The 15,936-nt window shown below is 45.9% G+C and overlaps 1 protein-coding gene across 1 annotated transcript in view; it reads left to right on the forward strand.

The window, feature by feature from the left end:
• CDC42EP2 (CDC42 effector protein 2) overlaps positions 1-13,592 on the forward strand; it is a 227,620-nt gene extending 214,028 nt beyond the window's left edge. The window contains exon 2 of the mRNA XM_069644976.1: positions 12,002-13,592. Coding sequence (XP_069501077.1) covers positions 12,446-13,198 — 753 coding nt within the window. The 5' untranslated portion in view covers positions 12,002-12,445 and the 3' untranslated portion in view covers positions 13,199-13,592. The remainder of the gene's footprint in view (positions 1-12,001) is intronic.
• The last annotated feature ends 2,344 nt before the right edge of the window (positions 13,593-15,936 follow it).

Here is a 15,936-nt window from a genome sequence, read left to right on the forward strand (position 1 = left end):
GCTGGCATCCTGCAAAGCTCCCGGTACAGACGGTCTGGGGATTGAGCTCTATAAAGAATTCCACAAAGAACTCGCCCCCCCCCCCCCGATTGCTAAATGTTTGGAAGGAGTACTTGGTGTCAGGTGCACTCCCCCCGGTCTATGCGCGAGGCCATCATAACTGCATTACTGAAACTGCATGGACCTGCCCAGGATGTGTCCTCTTATAGACCGTTGTCCTTAATACGGACACAAAGATATTTTCTAAGGTTTTGGCTGGTTACACGTTGCTTTTTTAACATTGCATGTGTAGTGGCAAATCAATCGATGTATACTTAAATACTGGAAATCAAAATGTTTCCCTAGCAATGAGGAATGGTTGCGAGAACTGGTGTATGTTAACTATATGGAGGAGAGTTATGTGAGAACGATCACTCCTGTGAGCTGGCATAAGGAAATTTGAAACCCACTCAGGTTATATCTGACACAAGCCTATCACAAGGTGCGGCTGAAAGGACTGTAGCTTCTGCATCGGATTAATGCCCCCTTTGATACCGCTGTTATTTCCACGTGACATGCTGTGTGACTTTGATTACTGCTTGTTCTATATTTCACCATACAATGTATGCTCTGTAGTGTCTTCATAGAAGAAATTGGTTCAAAATTCTGTAAACCGCTTGTTTCATGACTGTTCTATGAATAAAGGTTTTTAAAAAAAATGCCATGTCTGGGCACCCCAGCGCTTTGCATGCACACAAGTGATTGTGTGCCTGCGAAGCACTGGGGGCACCAGGGGGCAGCCATGGCATTTTTTACTGGGTATTTATGGCCAGTAGAAAATGCCATGGCTGTCCCCTTGGATCCCACTGCCTCGTACACACAAATAATCACATTCACAATTAATATGATTATGTGCAAGTGCGTAACACTGGCGCATCAGGGGGCATGCGTGGCATTTATTTTATTGGGCAGCTGTGATAAAGCAAGCATGATAAGTGTTATGTAGCTAGACTGGTATATTAATGCAGACAGTGTAGCCATTTCTTACTGTGGCATGACATTTTGTATTGGGCATTTTTGATAAAGCAAGCATGATAAGTGTTACTATTTCGCTAGACAGGCATTTTTCACACTGCGGCATGCATTTTGGTAAAGCCAATATGAGTATGTTGTGGGGGTATTGGTATATATTGGCAGAACCAGCAAGGACATATTTTCTTACAGTATCATTACTAGCATTGTGCGCAAAGCAAACATGAGTATGTTCTTAAATACTGGCATATTTTGGTGCTGCCAGTCTGAAACTATATGGACACAGCCAGAATGGAAATGTTTTCATGCTTGAAAATATGTTGGAGAAATGCTCCTGTGCACGTTGGTGACTTGCATCCATTGGATTTATTTCATGAGTTACCGTACACAACCAATTGCATACTGTTTGCCTTTTTGCCCACATTTTCAAAAAAGTGTGCTGCAAAAAGCAGCATTTTAACCCGTGAATTAAAAAAAACGAATCTTGAGGGGTGAACATCCCCAAACCCTCATTAATTGAATCGGGCTCCCTAGCTACGCTCGGTCTCTAAGAAAGATTTGGGGGAAATATTTACACCCCTCCACTTAAGAAATTCATCAGACATCACTGCTCGTTTAAAATGTGTAAACTGTTCTTTAATGTGGCGTTAAGCCCTGAGACGGCGGGCCATTACCGCCTAAGGTAATGCCCCTGCAACCCACAGTTAACGACAGCGGTAATGGCCCACCATCAAGGCGCTTATTGCCATTAGTACCGTGGCCCGTTAGACTGGGTTACTAATAGTTTTGTGTTTCGTAGCTGGAAACATTTTATTTTTTTTAAAGTTACAAAAAATGTCCACCGTGGACAGAAAACATTGGCCTTTTTCTTTTTCCGTGGTGGCCATAGTAAACAATGAAAATGGCCGCCGTGAAACCACGGCGGCCATTCACTAACATTGGAAAAAAAAAAGTAAACAGAAAAAATGCCCACCATGGAAAGGGGAGGTCCCTTCTCCGTTTCCATGGTCGCCTGAAAGAAAAAAAAAAGACTGTCGTGAGGGACGCACAAGTACATATGCGGGATTACCGTCTGGTAAGGCTTGCAAATGTACCAATAGGTACATTTGTTTAGAGCGAAAAACCCTGCGCCGGGTACTAATGTCCCTTAGTCACCTTTCCTGTTGGGTACCTTTACACAACGGCGAAGAATGAGATCTTGTATGTTAGCACAACCGCTTGCACAGAAGCGTCAGACTTGCATGCAGAAAAGGATTGCATGCCTCGCAATAGCAGAGACTGCGACCACATTATGCCCTCTGTGTGACAGACCAAGAGCACCCACTCCAGAATATAGACACGTTATTGAACATACTCTCATGCCAAAAATACACAAATCACAGACAAGCAGGCATGTGGGCAGGGTCTTCTCAGGCCTATGACATCACAGCTCACCTACCAAACAAACCTTGACTATGCCAACTTTCTACAGGCTTGTACACCAACCGTACCAATGAGAGCACCAATCAGGAATGTCATTTGCTGTCTCTTCAATGAGCCAAGGTGGATAGGATATGTATGGGGAAGGCCTTCTATGCATACAACCCTCATGGCCAGGACCAACACTGGCACACAGGCAGACCAAATGTCCCAAAGTCTGTCCACCCTCTGTGAACGACCTGAACTCCATATACTCTCTAAAGACCGAGGAAGCACTGTTACTTACCCATGTAACCTGCATGAGGTCAGCCCAACTCAAAATAGCTGTTTAACCCACAGAGACCACCAACAGTGCCGAGAAGCAATGTAAATGGTTAATGTTGTGCTTCAGAAAAACTGCCTAACCTACCATAACATTAAATAGGGATGTGAGCAAACAAATGATTGTGAATCGGGAGCTCATATGAGTATTCGGGAACACGTGTAGTTCGATCAGTTTCTTGATACACAATGTAACAGCATCATGAAGTAAAACACAGACAACAGATTCAAAGTTCAAAATAAAATGATTTATTAACACAAATGTCAGGATGGCTGAAGGCTTAACTTGTCCTATGCTAAGGTGGGATTTCCCTAGCTGAACCAAACTAAGGAAAGTCAACGTTCAACTTAAAAGTCTGTCTGTGTGATGGACTTCCAAGATGGCGACCGAGGTGAGGAGTCGCTGATTAACACACTCTGAATCCCCACCATTCTAAAATAGAACAACAAGCCTAAAAACTCCCACCCCAGGCAAGGTTTGGCTCAGAAGAGGCTGTGGAGGTAGGACCGAGGCTCGGTCACATCCTTAGATGAAAACCCCTGAGTAAAGCGCTGTCCAGAGACACAAGGCTCCAGGCAGGGAGACCGACGGCAGGGGAGGTGCCCAGTAAATCGGAGGCGTGCGGCGCAGATCTGACAAAAAGAGCTGCACAGAGGACAAGCGGAAGCCCCTTGGGGATGGATTCAGGAGAGCGAGGAGCAGAAAATGGAGGGGAATGTTGTGCCGCTAGAAACACCTGGGTGGAGGAGAGCGGAAGACCTGCAGGGCGGAAGGAGTATGGCACATGAGCTAAGTGGCCCCAGCTGGAGAGGACGGATCGAGCCGGCAATACGAGTGCCAACGGCTGACCACCCAGAGGGAGACCGGTCCAGGCGAAGGGCTGCGAAGAGTGGAAGAGCGGGAGCGCCCTAACGTAGGGCAGCGAGGTGCGTAAGTGAGTCGGCCGGCACCGCAGGGAACCCGATTGCAGCGGGAATCGTCAGCTGGGGCATAAGACCAGAGCCGCAGGGTAGCTGGAACTCTGTCAAGGAGAGGCTGACAAGGAGACGGAAAGTTACTAAGAGTCCCAATGGGGGGCGGAGAGGAAGAAGGGAGGAGGAGGCAGTGAGGCTGCACACGCGCACAGTAGGGAAGCAGCGTTCCAACTCCGGCCCCTGCAACAAATACGCAGTAAGAACCGACGGCGGGGGCGGTCGCATAATGCCCCAAGCCAGGCCAAAAAAAAAAGTATACAAAAAGGAGAGGAGGAAGACACGGCAAAATCACCCAGCCTCCCCTTCCCCCAGACAAGCCATAAGGCTCGATAGTTAAAGAAAGTCCAAGAGAGGGGAGGGGCTGAATAAGGTCGCCATATTTGGGAGGGGCAAAGAGCCCCCTGCCCCCCCCCCCCCCTCGAACAAAAGTCAACTGATCAAGGCAGGGGGCAGCCTAAAAGCCCGGACTGCTCCAGAGCACAAGGCCCCAGAAGAGTATGCAGCAAGGGGTATAAAAACCTTTTCGAGGGAGAAGGTGGTAGGAGAAGTGGCCACAATCAGACGGGGATAAGGCCCCAAGCCCAGCCAAAAAGGACACCGGAGAGTAGGAAGACACAGGAGCAGCATCACTCAGTCTGCCCTAGCCCCTTAGACATGGACGGAGGGATGAGGAAAGCCTAAGTGGGGGGGGAGGGGGATGGCAGGTCAAGGACACCAGAACTGAAAGAGGCGAAGAAGAGCCACAAGGGGGCAGCAGGGTTGATGGACCTACACCAAGGGAGAGGCAAAGGACTAGCAAACCGCCCCCACACCCAGATTGTGTACGAGGCTACAACTCATAAATGTCAAAAACCAGGGGAAAGGAGCCCCAGACCGCAGCAAAAGGTCACAAGAAGAGCGAGGAAGGGGCAATACAGAAAATATGGAGGAGAGATACCATTCCAGTCAGTGAATTGGGAGAGGGCCATGAGGAACACCAGGAGGAAAGCGGGGTAACGCAAAGATTCATGGAGCAATGCTTCCAAGACTTCGGACCATGTTGCAATCGCAGCTAGACAGAAGGAAGATCTGACCAGGGCGATAAAGGAGGTCAAGAGCGAACTTCACTCTCTGGAGGCAAAAGTGGATACTGATGAAAAAGCCCTGCAGGAACTGGCGGATGACAATCGCAAGGTGGATGAAATGATGGAACATCTGGCCAGGGTCACACACAACCTAGAGTTCCAGACTGAAGAGCTCGGAAATTGCTCTAGGGGTGTGAACATCCGGATTAAATAATTCCCTGAGTCAGTGAGAGATGCCGATTTGCAATAAACGGTGAAACAATTATTTGCATCCCTGAAAGACTCATCAGATCCCGAGGAAATCCTGACGGATAGGCTACACACTGTCGGGCCAAAGAGGTCGAAGCCAGGTACTAGAGCTAGGGACGTTCTGGTGGCGATGCACAAATTCACACAGAAAGAGAAAATGATAGCAGCAGCTAGAAGATCTGATGAGCTGAATGTTAACGGGGCCTCAGTCCAAATTTACCAGGACTTGTTCCAGACCAGTCTCGCCAAAAGAAGAATGATGCGTCCGATAGTCCAAGAACTGGTAAAACGAAACAGTCAGAAAGAGGAGCCAAAGAGTAAAGCTTGTCAAGACTTTAAGGTACAGAAACGGAATGCCTGGGGAGAGGCAAACAACAACATGAAAGGAGGGCGGGGAGGAGAAGCGGGACATTTTGGTAGTGCCAAATGTGTCAGGGAAGACCCGCCACAGGGAGCTTGGGGAGGGGGGGTAGAGTGTTCCACTCACGAGAAGGAGATTCAGGGGGAGGGGGGGCTAGAGGCCGGTCGAGCCACCCCAGAGTAGGGGGGGGAGAGAGAGGGAGGGAATCAGGAAAGCAAAATGAGGCCAAACGAGTAAGGGGAAAGAGCGGGAAACCAATGAGCAATGGATAAGGAAAGGGTGATAAAAGTTATTTCATTGAATATAAGGGGGCTCAACTCGCCAGTCAATAGGAAAAAAATGCAACACTATCTAGCTTGTGAAACCCCGGATATAGTGGCCTTACAGGAAACTCGCATACAAGAAAAAGACAAACTCAGACTCCGAATGCGAGATTATGACAGAATACAATGGCCCGGGGAAGAAAGGGGGAACCCTTATAGCGCTAAAAAACAATCTGGAGCTTAATGTAACAGGGGTGAGCAGGGACAAAAAGGGGAGTCTCATAGCAGTAATGCTTCAGGGACGAGGGGAGACAATAACCCTAGCCTCACTCTATGCCCCTAATACGGGACAGGACCATTTTATAAAGGCAATGGTACACAAACTGGAAGGGTTTGCCAAGGAGAGCAGTATACTAGCAGGAGATTTTAATATTGCTTGGGAGCCAGAGAGGGGCAGGAGCGCGAGAACCTGCCACACCCAAAGTAAGCCCTCGAAGCAACTAAAGGAAAAAATGGAGGGCTTATCACTAGTAGACACCCAGAGGGAAAAGAAAGGGGACAATAGGAGGTACATGTTCTATTCACATGTCCACAGATCAGTGTCAAGGATGCACTACGTATGGGTGTCGCGACTGCTGATGGGGAGAATAAAGGAGACAGAAGTGGGAGCCATTGCCCTATCAAGCCATGCCCCTATCACACTGTCAATCACAATATCCAAACATACAGCAGGGCTGTGGAGGTGGAGGTACCCGGCAGATATCTTTAAGGATGAAATTCTGAAAAAGGAACTAAGGGAGGGGATAGATCAGAACTTCCATATAAATGAGACTCAAGAATTAGACCACTGAGTTATCTGGGATGCATTCAAGGCTACTATTAGAGGTGAGATAATGGCGATTAAAGCAAGACGAGAGAGGGCGATTAGGCAGACCGAAAAATACCTGGAGGATAAGCTGAAGGTTCTCACCCAGGAAATGGCTTTGAAACCCTCGGGGGAAGTAAGGAAGGAGTTCAGACCGGTTAGAGGACAACTGGAAACGCTGCAAACAAGCAGGGCAGAAAGGTCCCTGATGCACCTCAAACAGAAATACTATATCGGAGCAAATAAGGCAGACAGGTTGCTGGCCAGAATGCTCAGAAAGTAAGAAAAAGAGAGAACCATTCTAAAAATATTAAGGCTGAGGGGGAGGAGCACACCAACATGAAATCCATCAAGAGGGAATTCACACATTTCTATGGGAATGACCACTTGAGGGGAGCCAGCAGGAATTTTTAGAGAAATGTAACCTACCTAAGATAACATTACAAGAAAGGGATGAACTAGAGAAGGAGAGAACAAGTGAGGACATGCTTAGAGCAATCGCAGCACTACCCCCCCAATAAAGCTCCGGGACCAGACGGCTTCACAGCAGAATTTTATAAAACATACAAGGTGACTCTGGTCCCGCGGCTGACCACCTTATTCAACGAATTTGGAAAGGGAAGGAGGATAACCCCTTCAATGGAAGCGGCGAAAGTGATCCTGCTGCCAAAACCAGGGAAAGATCATACACTATGCAGATCATATAGGCCATTAACGCTTATTAACCTGTTCACCAAAAATATACACTAAAATCCTACCATCCAGATTAGACCCCCTACTCCCCAAGCTGATAGACCCTGATCAGTCTGGCTTTATACGCGGGAGACAAATTCATGATGACACTAGAAGAATTGCCTACATTATAGAGAAGGTCAACAAACACAAACAGGCTATAGTACTGGCATTAAACGCAGAAAAAGCATTTGATAGGGTGGAATGGGGGTTTCTCTTTCTCCCCAATGCGTAAAATGAGGTTGAGGGAGGCATTTATAGCCAAGATTGCAGCCAATTACCAAAACCCATCTGTGCGTCTACTCATAAATTGAAATCTTTCGAAGCCGGTGGCAGTATCTATGGGCACGAAGCAGGGTTGTCCCCTGTTACGGTTCCATGTGTTAATATCCCCGCAAAAATATCGCAATACAAAAATATCGCCATATTTTTGCGGCAATATTGACCTATGGACCCTGCGGGAGACACCCCCGCAACCACCGCTCCCACAAATTATCACCCCCAAAAATATCACCTATGGCGAGACAAACGGCCATATGTACGGCAATATTTTTGGTGGGGATATTTTGTAGGGATACCCCTCTTACTATTTGCGATACATCTAGAACTTCTCCTGAGTAAGATTGGGGACACCCAGGAAATACATGGGGTACCATTCGGGGGGGGGGGGGGTGCACAAGGTTGCAGCATTCGCGGACGATACGCTGCTGACAATAACCAACCCAAAAGAGTCCCTAAATGCGGTGGGCGCAGTCCATGACCAATTTGGGCAGGCAGCAAGCCTGAAAATGAATAAGAGCATGTCGAAGCGAGAGGGAGATTAGACCCGAAACACCATACAAGTTGGCCCCTAACAAGCTAAAATATTTAGGAATATGTATCACAAAAAACATAGAGCAATTATTTGAAGTGAACTACCCACCACTACTGGACACCATCAAAAGTATGCTACACAGATGGGGTCCTCTCTCCATATCCTGGCTGGCAGGATAAATGCCATAAAAATGGCTGTGATGCCGAAATTACTATAGATGTTTATGGCAATCCCAGCAAGGGTCCTGATGTCATTCTTCAGAGCTATACGCAAACACACAGGCATATGTATGGGCGCAGAAGAAACCCAAAATTTCACACAGTGAGATGATGCAACCTAGACTCAAAGGGGGACTGGAAGAATCGGACCCTGTTGCATACTATCCAGCGGCCCAAGTTAGAATATTGAGAGAGTGGTCAAGTGAGGACAGAAGGAAAAAGTGGAGGGACATGGATAGATTGGTGGTGGGGGAGTGTATGTAGGGGGTACTGTGGTTGCCCAGGGAGGACAGGTCGAGAAACATGTACTGCAGCGACATTGTATCCCTGGTGGGGCAAACGTGGGATGACCTGGTAAAAAGTGCAAGGATAACCACGTTCCCCTCCCTGCTCACAGCGATTTTGAGGACCCCACAGTTCTCGCCAGGCTGGGATAGGTGGGGCTTTAAAAAGTGGAGGGATGTTTGAAGATAAAGGATATGTTTGAAGGAGAAGAGAGAAAAACCTTCCCCAATGTAAAAGCGACTTTGTGCTAGAGGAGGGGGAGAGATTCTGCTATGTCCAATTGAGACACTGGGTCCTTAATCCCAAGATAAGATAAACGGCGGCAAGAAAGTTAACCCCATTTGAGAAATGTGTGACCTCAAACTCTGGGGACAAACATCTGGTGGGGGACATCAATAGAATGATTAAAGAGGGGGAGGAAACCGGGGTAAGAAGATTTATGACTAACTGGGAGGAGGAAGCCGGGAGAGATATAGAAATGGACCAGTGGAATGATCTATGGACAGGCATTCCTAGGCTGGCACATTCGCTACAAGAGATCTGGGTCAAAATGATGCACCAATGGCACCTCATCCCTGCTAGGCTGTCAAAAATATACCAAGCATCCTCGGGTTTGTATTAGGAGGGGTTACAGAGAGGAAGGAACACAGGGGCACATATGGTGGCAATGCCCAGTTATATAGATCAATTCTGGGAAATGATCCAAGGAGCGTTTAGGGTCATGCTGGGAACGGCGAAGTCCCCATATAAGGGCTTGTTGTTAATGGGCTTGGATGGAGAACTGGACAAGTTATCAATGAAGGCACAGAGGAAAATGTACTTGATCCTGGTAATGGCAGTGACTCTGCTAGTATACTGTAAATGGAAGGCAATAGAGGTGCCCTCAGAACATGAATGGGTGGCCAAAATACGAGACCTGACAGCCATGGAAAAAGTGACGTATGCAATCGGGGGAGAGCAACAGAAATTCCTCATGGACTAGGATATGGTGTTTCAATTCCTAAAGAAAGACCCAAGTAAAGCATGGTGTCAAAGGAGGATGCAACCTTTGGGCCTGGTCTGAGGACCACCACATTTAGTAGGCCAAGAAGGAACTCTGTAGGACCCGCCGAGGAGAAGAGGGATAAAGATGACGTGGCAAGACTGTCAAGAAAAGGTGGAAGGGAACGCATCGGACCTGTGAAGAAGGGGGGTGTATTTGGGGGTAGTGAGGGGGTGGTTATCTGTTACATGATATGTTTGAAAATGCCAATAAAAATGAATATGAAACAAGTCCGTCTGTGAAGCTAAACAATGTGTAGGGATGTCAACAATAAAAGAAATGGTGATCAAAACAAGCTAATTTTTTAGCTTCCCTTACCCAAGTTCAAGAAAGTTCCACAAAAGTCTCAGGATTATCGTTCTCAAGTTAAAAACAGTTCCACAAATCCTTGGGGTTCCCTTCCCCAAGTTCAAGTCAACACAATTCCAAAGAAAAGGGTCTTGAGGGCTCCGTCCTCAAGACAGCATAAAGGTTCATCAAGTCTCAGGGTTGCCTTCCCCAAGACTTCAATGTGTCAACTTATAATTTGTTTCAGACTTTCAGTGTTAACGAACAATTTCAATCAACTTAACCCTCCTTCTGGATAAGCTTAACAACTCAATCAGCATACTCCTTGGTTTAATTCAACAAAGTCTTTGGCTTTCACACTTGAGAGTTCCTTGGTCTAGGCGCAGTTGTCAGACCACACGGTCCACCCATTACATTTGGCGCAACCAGGAACCCTAGGCTCTTTGGCCCACACAGGTTCTTCCCCATCTGCCCCTGTGTGTAGGTTCACCTTCACTTGGCTTCTCCTTGTCAGCCTGTTGGCTTTACCACAATGTGTCTCATATCCTTGGGCAGTCTTTGGCCTTGCCGCACTGTATTCATGCATAAAGTTCTCTTTGTGGTGTGGCGGATTTTCTCCTTTACCACCTTGCGACCATGCTCTCTCGCAATCTTCCACTCTGGCTCTCTTGCCTATTACTTTGCTTTCAAACACGCAATATCTTCTTGCCTCTTACTTTGCTTTCAAACAGGCAATATTTGCATTTCATATTCATTTGTCATCTGGTCATAACTTTGCTCATAAAGGTTTCATCCAGTTCGGTATTCACTATTTGTACGCATTTGCTTTGTCGCTTAATTTTTATCCAGCCCACGGCTCCGGGTTTGTTTCATTATTAATATGTGGTTTTGTTCGTTCAGCATTCACCTTGCTTTCCCACAGCCCCCAGGAGCAACCCCGGTGCAAGTGACTTTCTCCCTTCACTCACGGGTACCCGGTATTCCCTCCGGGCAGCTGTACTGTTTGGTTTTGGCTCTGCCTGCTGACTGACCTTTAACCGCGAGCCCCGCTCACACTTATTAGGCTCTTCTGACCTTGCTTCTGCGGATGCTGGTGTCTGCTCTGCTTCCTTTCCTTCGCCCGAAGCTCCGGCTGCATTTCTCTGACCACAGAAGCTCCCAAACCTGTGGCTTCCTTATGGCCCGCCTGCTCCTGGGCTCCACAGGTCCTTGGGATCATCTGTCCTGGCTTCTCTGCAGGACCCACCACGGCTGCCTCCTCGCACACAGGACTCCCTGCTGGTCTGATTGTTGCTGGTTTCCTCCCTTCTTATACACCTGCAACCACTTGACAGGTTGCAGGTGTGAGTTCCCAATTGGCATTCCCTGACTGCAGTTAGAGTAGAACGTGGGACATGTCTGACCTTCACAGCACTCTGCAGGCATCTTCCTTGTCTCAGTACTAGAGTGGTGAAATGACTTAATGGTGTTCACTACTCTTAGTTGCCTCTTGCTCATCCCAGTACTATAGTAGGTTGAATAAGGAAAATTGAGGGATCTGTTTCATAGTAGCCCATAAAGGCCGGGGGAGGGTTAGGTTGATTTTCATAAGGAAAAGGGGGGACACCTTGTCTCTCCTGTGGGCACCCTCTTCCCAATCCCCAAGGACCCTCGACCCAGGTGATCCTCACTCGCTTCTCAAGCCCCATGCTCGGGATCCAAAAGCGATGGCCTTTCTCTGGCGACCTGAGCAGAGGATCCAGGGGGAAAGTAGGAGTGAGGATACCCTAAGGTTTCTCACAAAAATGCCTTTTGTGTTTACTGCCACCATGTATTTCTGATAGTCCATCTTTCTTTTGCAGTTGCGGTCTTAAGCCTCTTTCTGTGGACTTAAACAGGCATGGGTGTGAAACATTGCCACTGTCTAGAACATCTTGATGAATAAACATGACCAAATGGATTATTTTTAATACAACGTTTTCACCTGTTAGGTTGTCATATTGAAAATAAACAATAAATGAACAGTCTTAAGATGTTAGCTACATACAGCGAGGCTTCTGTATATTGATCTTGCAAAGGACACCAGTACTGACTTATTTTTTTGTGTACTTTTAGATTGGGGCCTTAAAAAGCAGAGCTTCAGAAGTAAAGTAATATTTCCGAGCTGTGAGTCATCCCATCTGCAAGAAACAAGAGAAATGGAGAAAAGCAAACTTTACCTAATTGAAGCTGTGTACTAAGTTCCATGTCTAAGGCACTCACCACGTCCTCAAGTCTTTGGCTCAACATATACGCCCATTCAACTTTTTTAAAGTTTCCAATCATACTATCCTGGAAACCTTTGTTCGACTCATTTCAACAAAAGTCAATTTCAGGGACTCAAAAAAAAGACAACTGCCTTTGACACTTTCAAACATTGTAGAAGTTTATTTATGATTGGTGAATTAAGTTTAGAGTGTGACCTCGTATAATTCTGGTATTTCTTCCTGGAATTGGATTTATGTTTGTTGAATGCTTGCTTAGAAAAACAAAAACAGCAGAGATTCCTGAACCAGTAGGATGTCCACAAAAGCTCCTATCTACCTCAAACGAGGGAGTCGCAAAGGAAAGAAGGAGAAGCTGCGGGACATTCTGTCCTCTGACATGATCAGCCCTCCTCTGGGTGATTTCAGGCACACAATCCACATTGGGAGTGGTGGAGAGAGTGACATGTTCGGCGACATCTCCTTCTTACAAGGGAAGTTTCACTTGCTACCACAGACAGAAGGGAGCCGGGGATTGCAAAGGAGCAGCCAGTATGAAGTGCCCTTTGAGTTTTTACGCACTGCTACTGTTGCTGGTCACGAGCAGGCCAAGGCAGAAAACTCATCGCCCATCCTAAAAAATGCCATATCACTGCCATTCATAGGCGATCCCCAGGCTGTCAATCTGTCCTCTGCCCAGGCTCCACCACCGAAGCCGCCTCGGCTGCACCTAGAGGATAAAGGTCCAACCTCTCCTGTCAAGGATCTGAAAGACACTGAAGGCCTCAGGACTTTTGCAGAGCTTCTGCCACCTTCAAACAGCAGGACTGAGCAGAGATCTCAAATTGTGCCCCATGTTTTAAAGCCTGTGCCTGTTCTTCACAATGGATTCCCTAAGGAGACACCGGGAGATGAGACTTTCCTCTCCCATGCAGGATCAATGCTCTCACTTCATGTTGATCTTGGGCCTTCCATCATGGATGACGTGCTCCAAATAATGGATAAGCATCATGCTGGTGCCAGCCCCACATCCATACATGAGCCCGGGAGACAGGAAATCTTGACGTAAAAAAATAAGTAAAGTAGTACATCTGTATTTGTGCTGCAAGAAGTGATTTGGGGGATGAACAGCAATGCCTGGTATGATTTAGAAAGCTCCCCCGGGCACTACAGCTTTCTACTTGTCTGAAAGGGACTGAACTTTACACACAGACGTAAATTTGCTTCGAGGACTTGTAGTTAATGAATGTACATCCTGTAGCTTGGTGCAGGAATAGAAAACGCAAAGGATGTTTAAGAAATGAGTGCCGAATGTCAATTTTTTTACCATATTATTTTGTAACCTTCTGAAAATGAACTGTTTTATTTGTGTTCTAGATCTTCTAATCAAGCTTATAAGAATACATACAAACTGTTAAGAAAATGCAGGAATATTTTACAATATAAACAATGTGAGGATCCAACCACACGAGGAATTGGTCTCCTTTGTATAGAAAGAAAAAAAAAAGCAGAATGTGATTTTCAAAAGGTGTTTTGTTACAAACGTGATTACTGTCAGAGCTCTACACCAGACCACAGGATTCCTTATCTTCAATTGCACTTATTCACTTTGGGGATCGTTTTGTTAAAAGTAAAAATTGCATAGAGGCTAGTGCCAATGTCTGCACTTAAGTATACTTAGTTCTTCCGTGTACATTTCCTTGTTAAAAACATTTAAAACATTAGTTTGTACCAGCTAGTGCAAAGGAGTGCAAATGCCTCCTGCAATCTATATATGTGGGAAGCATTTATGAAGTATTCCTATAGAATCTGCTTGCCTTTAGCAGGTGATAAAAGTGGGCGGATTCCATAGGGAGGCAATGCTTTTTCGCCAGCATATCAATGACGCTCTGGCTGTAAAACGTTCAGGTTTGATAGGCGGAGCGGTAATGATAGGTTGTCACGTTTCATGCCACCACTTGCCTGCCAAAACATGTAAAATCCCCAAGAGTGCAAAATGTGGCGTTAAACCAGGGGTCTGCAACCTTTGGCTCTCCAGATGTTGGACTACAACTCCCATTACCGCTGACCAGCATAGTCACATGTTGTGCGTTAAACCATGCATAATACCTTTTTGCCTGTTTTTTGTACCACTTGTTTGCTATCCAGGTGATTCAGAAATGTTCCTTTTTTGTGTCCTCCCTGCCAAAGGGAAGTGCTCCATATGCCGCATGTTGCCCTTTTATAGAAAATCACATGAGAGTTTTGCAATCTGGTGTACAGAAATTAAATTGAGTGGCATTACTGTTATTACGTTGGTACCATTCTAGTAACAGAATGAGCACAACTGGCACTGGGCTTGGTAGTCTGGGGCTTTGCTTTGTTGGCATCAGCTTGGCACTCTCATTTCACCAGGGTTCATTGCTCACCTCTTTACATTTCATAATGAAGCAATAAAAGAAAATGGCTGAAATGAGTTTGCTTTGCAATAAGCTGATATCTCTCCTGTATTTGGGGCATTCACTCCGATACTTCTCTCTGATTGCATTTGTTCACTTAATAGCTAGCCATTCTCCTGAAACAATGAACCGTGAAGTCCCTGTGACAAACTGACTGCTGCTCTGCAGGATTACTGGAATGAGTAGTGACTAAAGCACATACTCGGCCTCAAACCACTACTAAACCAGCAGTGATCTCAATCACAAAGGTAAACCAGGCACAACATAAATGATAGATCTCCTTCACGTTTTAGGGTACCGCAAGCTGAGGGCAGGCTATACTCCTCTTCAGAAGGTTTGTGATCCAGCACATAAGCATCCAAAACAGCATTAGTATTCTGGTACAAAAACAAAAGAAATGTCCAATTAAGGTTCTATGAAAAAGCTTAACTTAAATTAAACTAAAAAGGCACACGACAACTATAACTCGCCTTTGCTTAGCTCTGTCCCAAACTCTCCAACACTCTTCTTTGCTGTTCGTCCTCCCTGTCTATCGGTCCACCTCTAGCGCCTTCTGTGACAGAGAAGGGGATTGCCATTGTTTAACTGCAAGTACAGAAAAATAGTGACATGCAGTCCTTTCACTTTTATATGTCGGCACTTAAATTGGTCCGTCTTGTTGAGACCTTAGAAGACAATTAGGGGAATATTGTTGCACTTTCTGTGGAATACGTAGCATGCAATAATTTATGGACTAAGCACGTTGTCTTAAAAAAAATGTTGCTTTGGAACAGGAAGCCAATACACAGAAACGGGACCAGGCGAGATGTGCTCAAATTTCTTTAAGTTGGGCAGAAAACTTTCTGTGGTATACTTGCAATAGGGTCAGCAGTTTCCCTGAAAGTCTTAAGTTGATACAATTGTTAAAATCTAAATGAGAAGAGACAAAAGCGTTCATTTTCATAACTTGTTGAGGAAAAGACAGTATTGGGAGAAGGACCTTTTATTCTCATCTGGTAAAAACATAATTTAGATAATGAGGCCACCTGATTCTTGAGTGTGACTTCATTTTTCCTTTGGTTGGAAGCAACGGCTGATCTGGTAAGGCCAGAAAGAGAGGTTGTAGTAAGGTGATGCTGCATTGGCAACCAAGTTGTCTGTCTTATCGAGATTTATTTCCATCCATTGCTTCTTGGAAAGTAGCCATTCCCTCATGCCTAGGGACAATGTTGTATTTCCGGATAAAATGATCAAAATCTGACTGCCAGTTCTATAATTAAAAAATGCAAAGGCAAACTGTCGGAGTATATTCAACAGAGGTCAGCTATATAAGTTAAATGGGCGAAGAGTCTTGTAGGACACCACAATTCACTGATTTCAGCTTAGATGA

The sequence above is a fragment of the Ambystoma mexicanum genome, chromosome 2p (genome assembly GCF_040938575.1).
Source record: "Ambystoma mexicanum isolate Mex_15411 chromosome 2p, UKY_AmexF1_1, whole genome shotgun sequence".
Lineage (NCBI taxonomy): Eukaryota > Metazoa > Chordata > Amphibia > Caudata > Ambystomatidae > Ambystoma > Ambystoma mexicanum.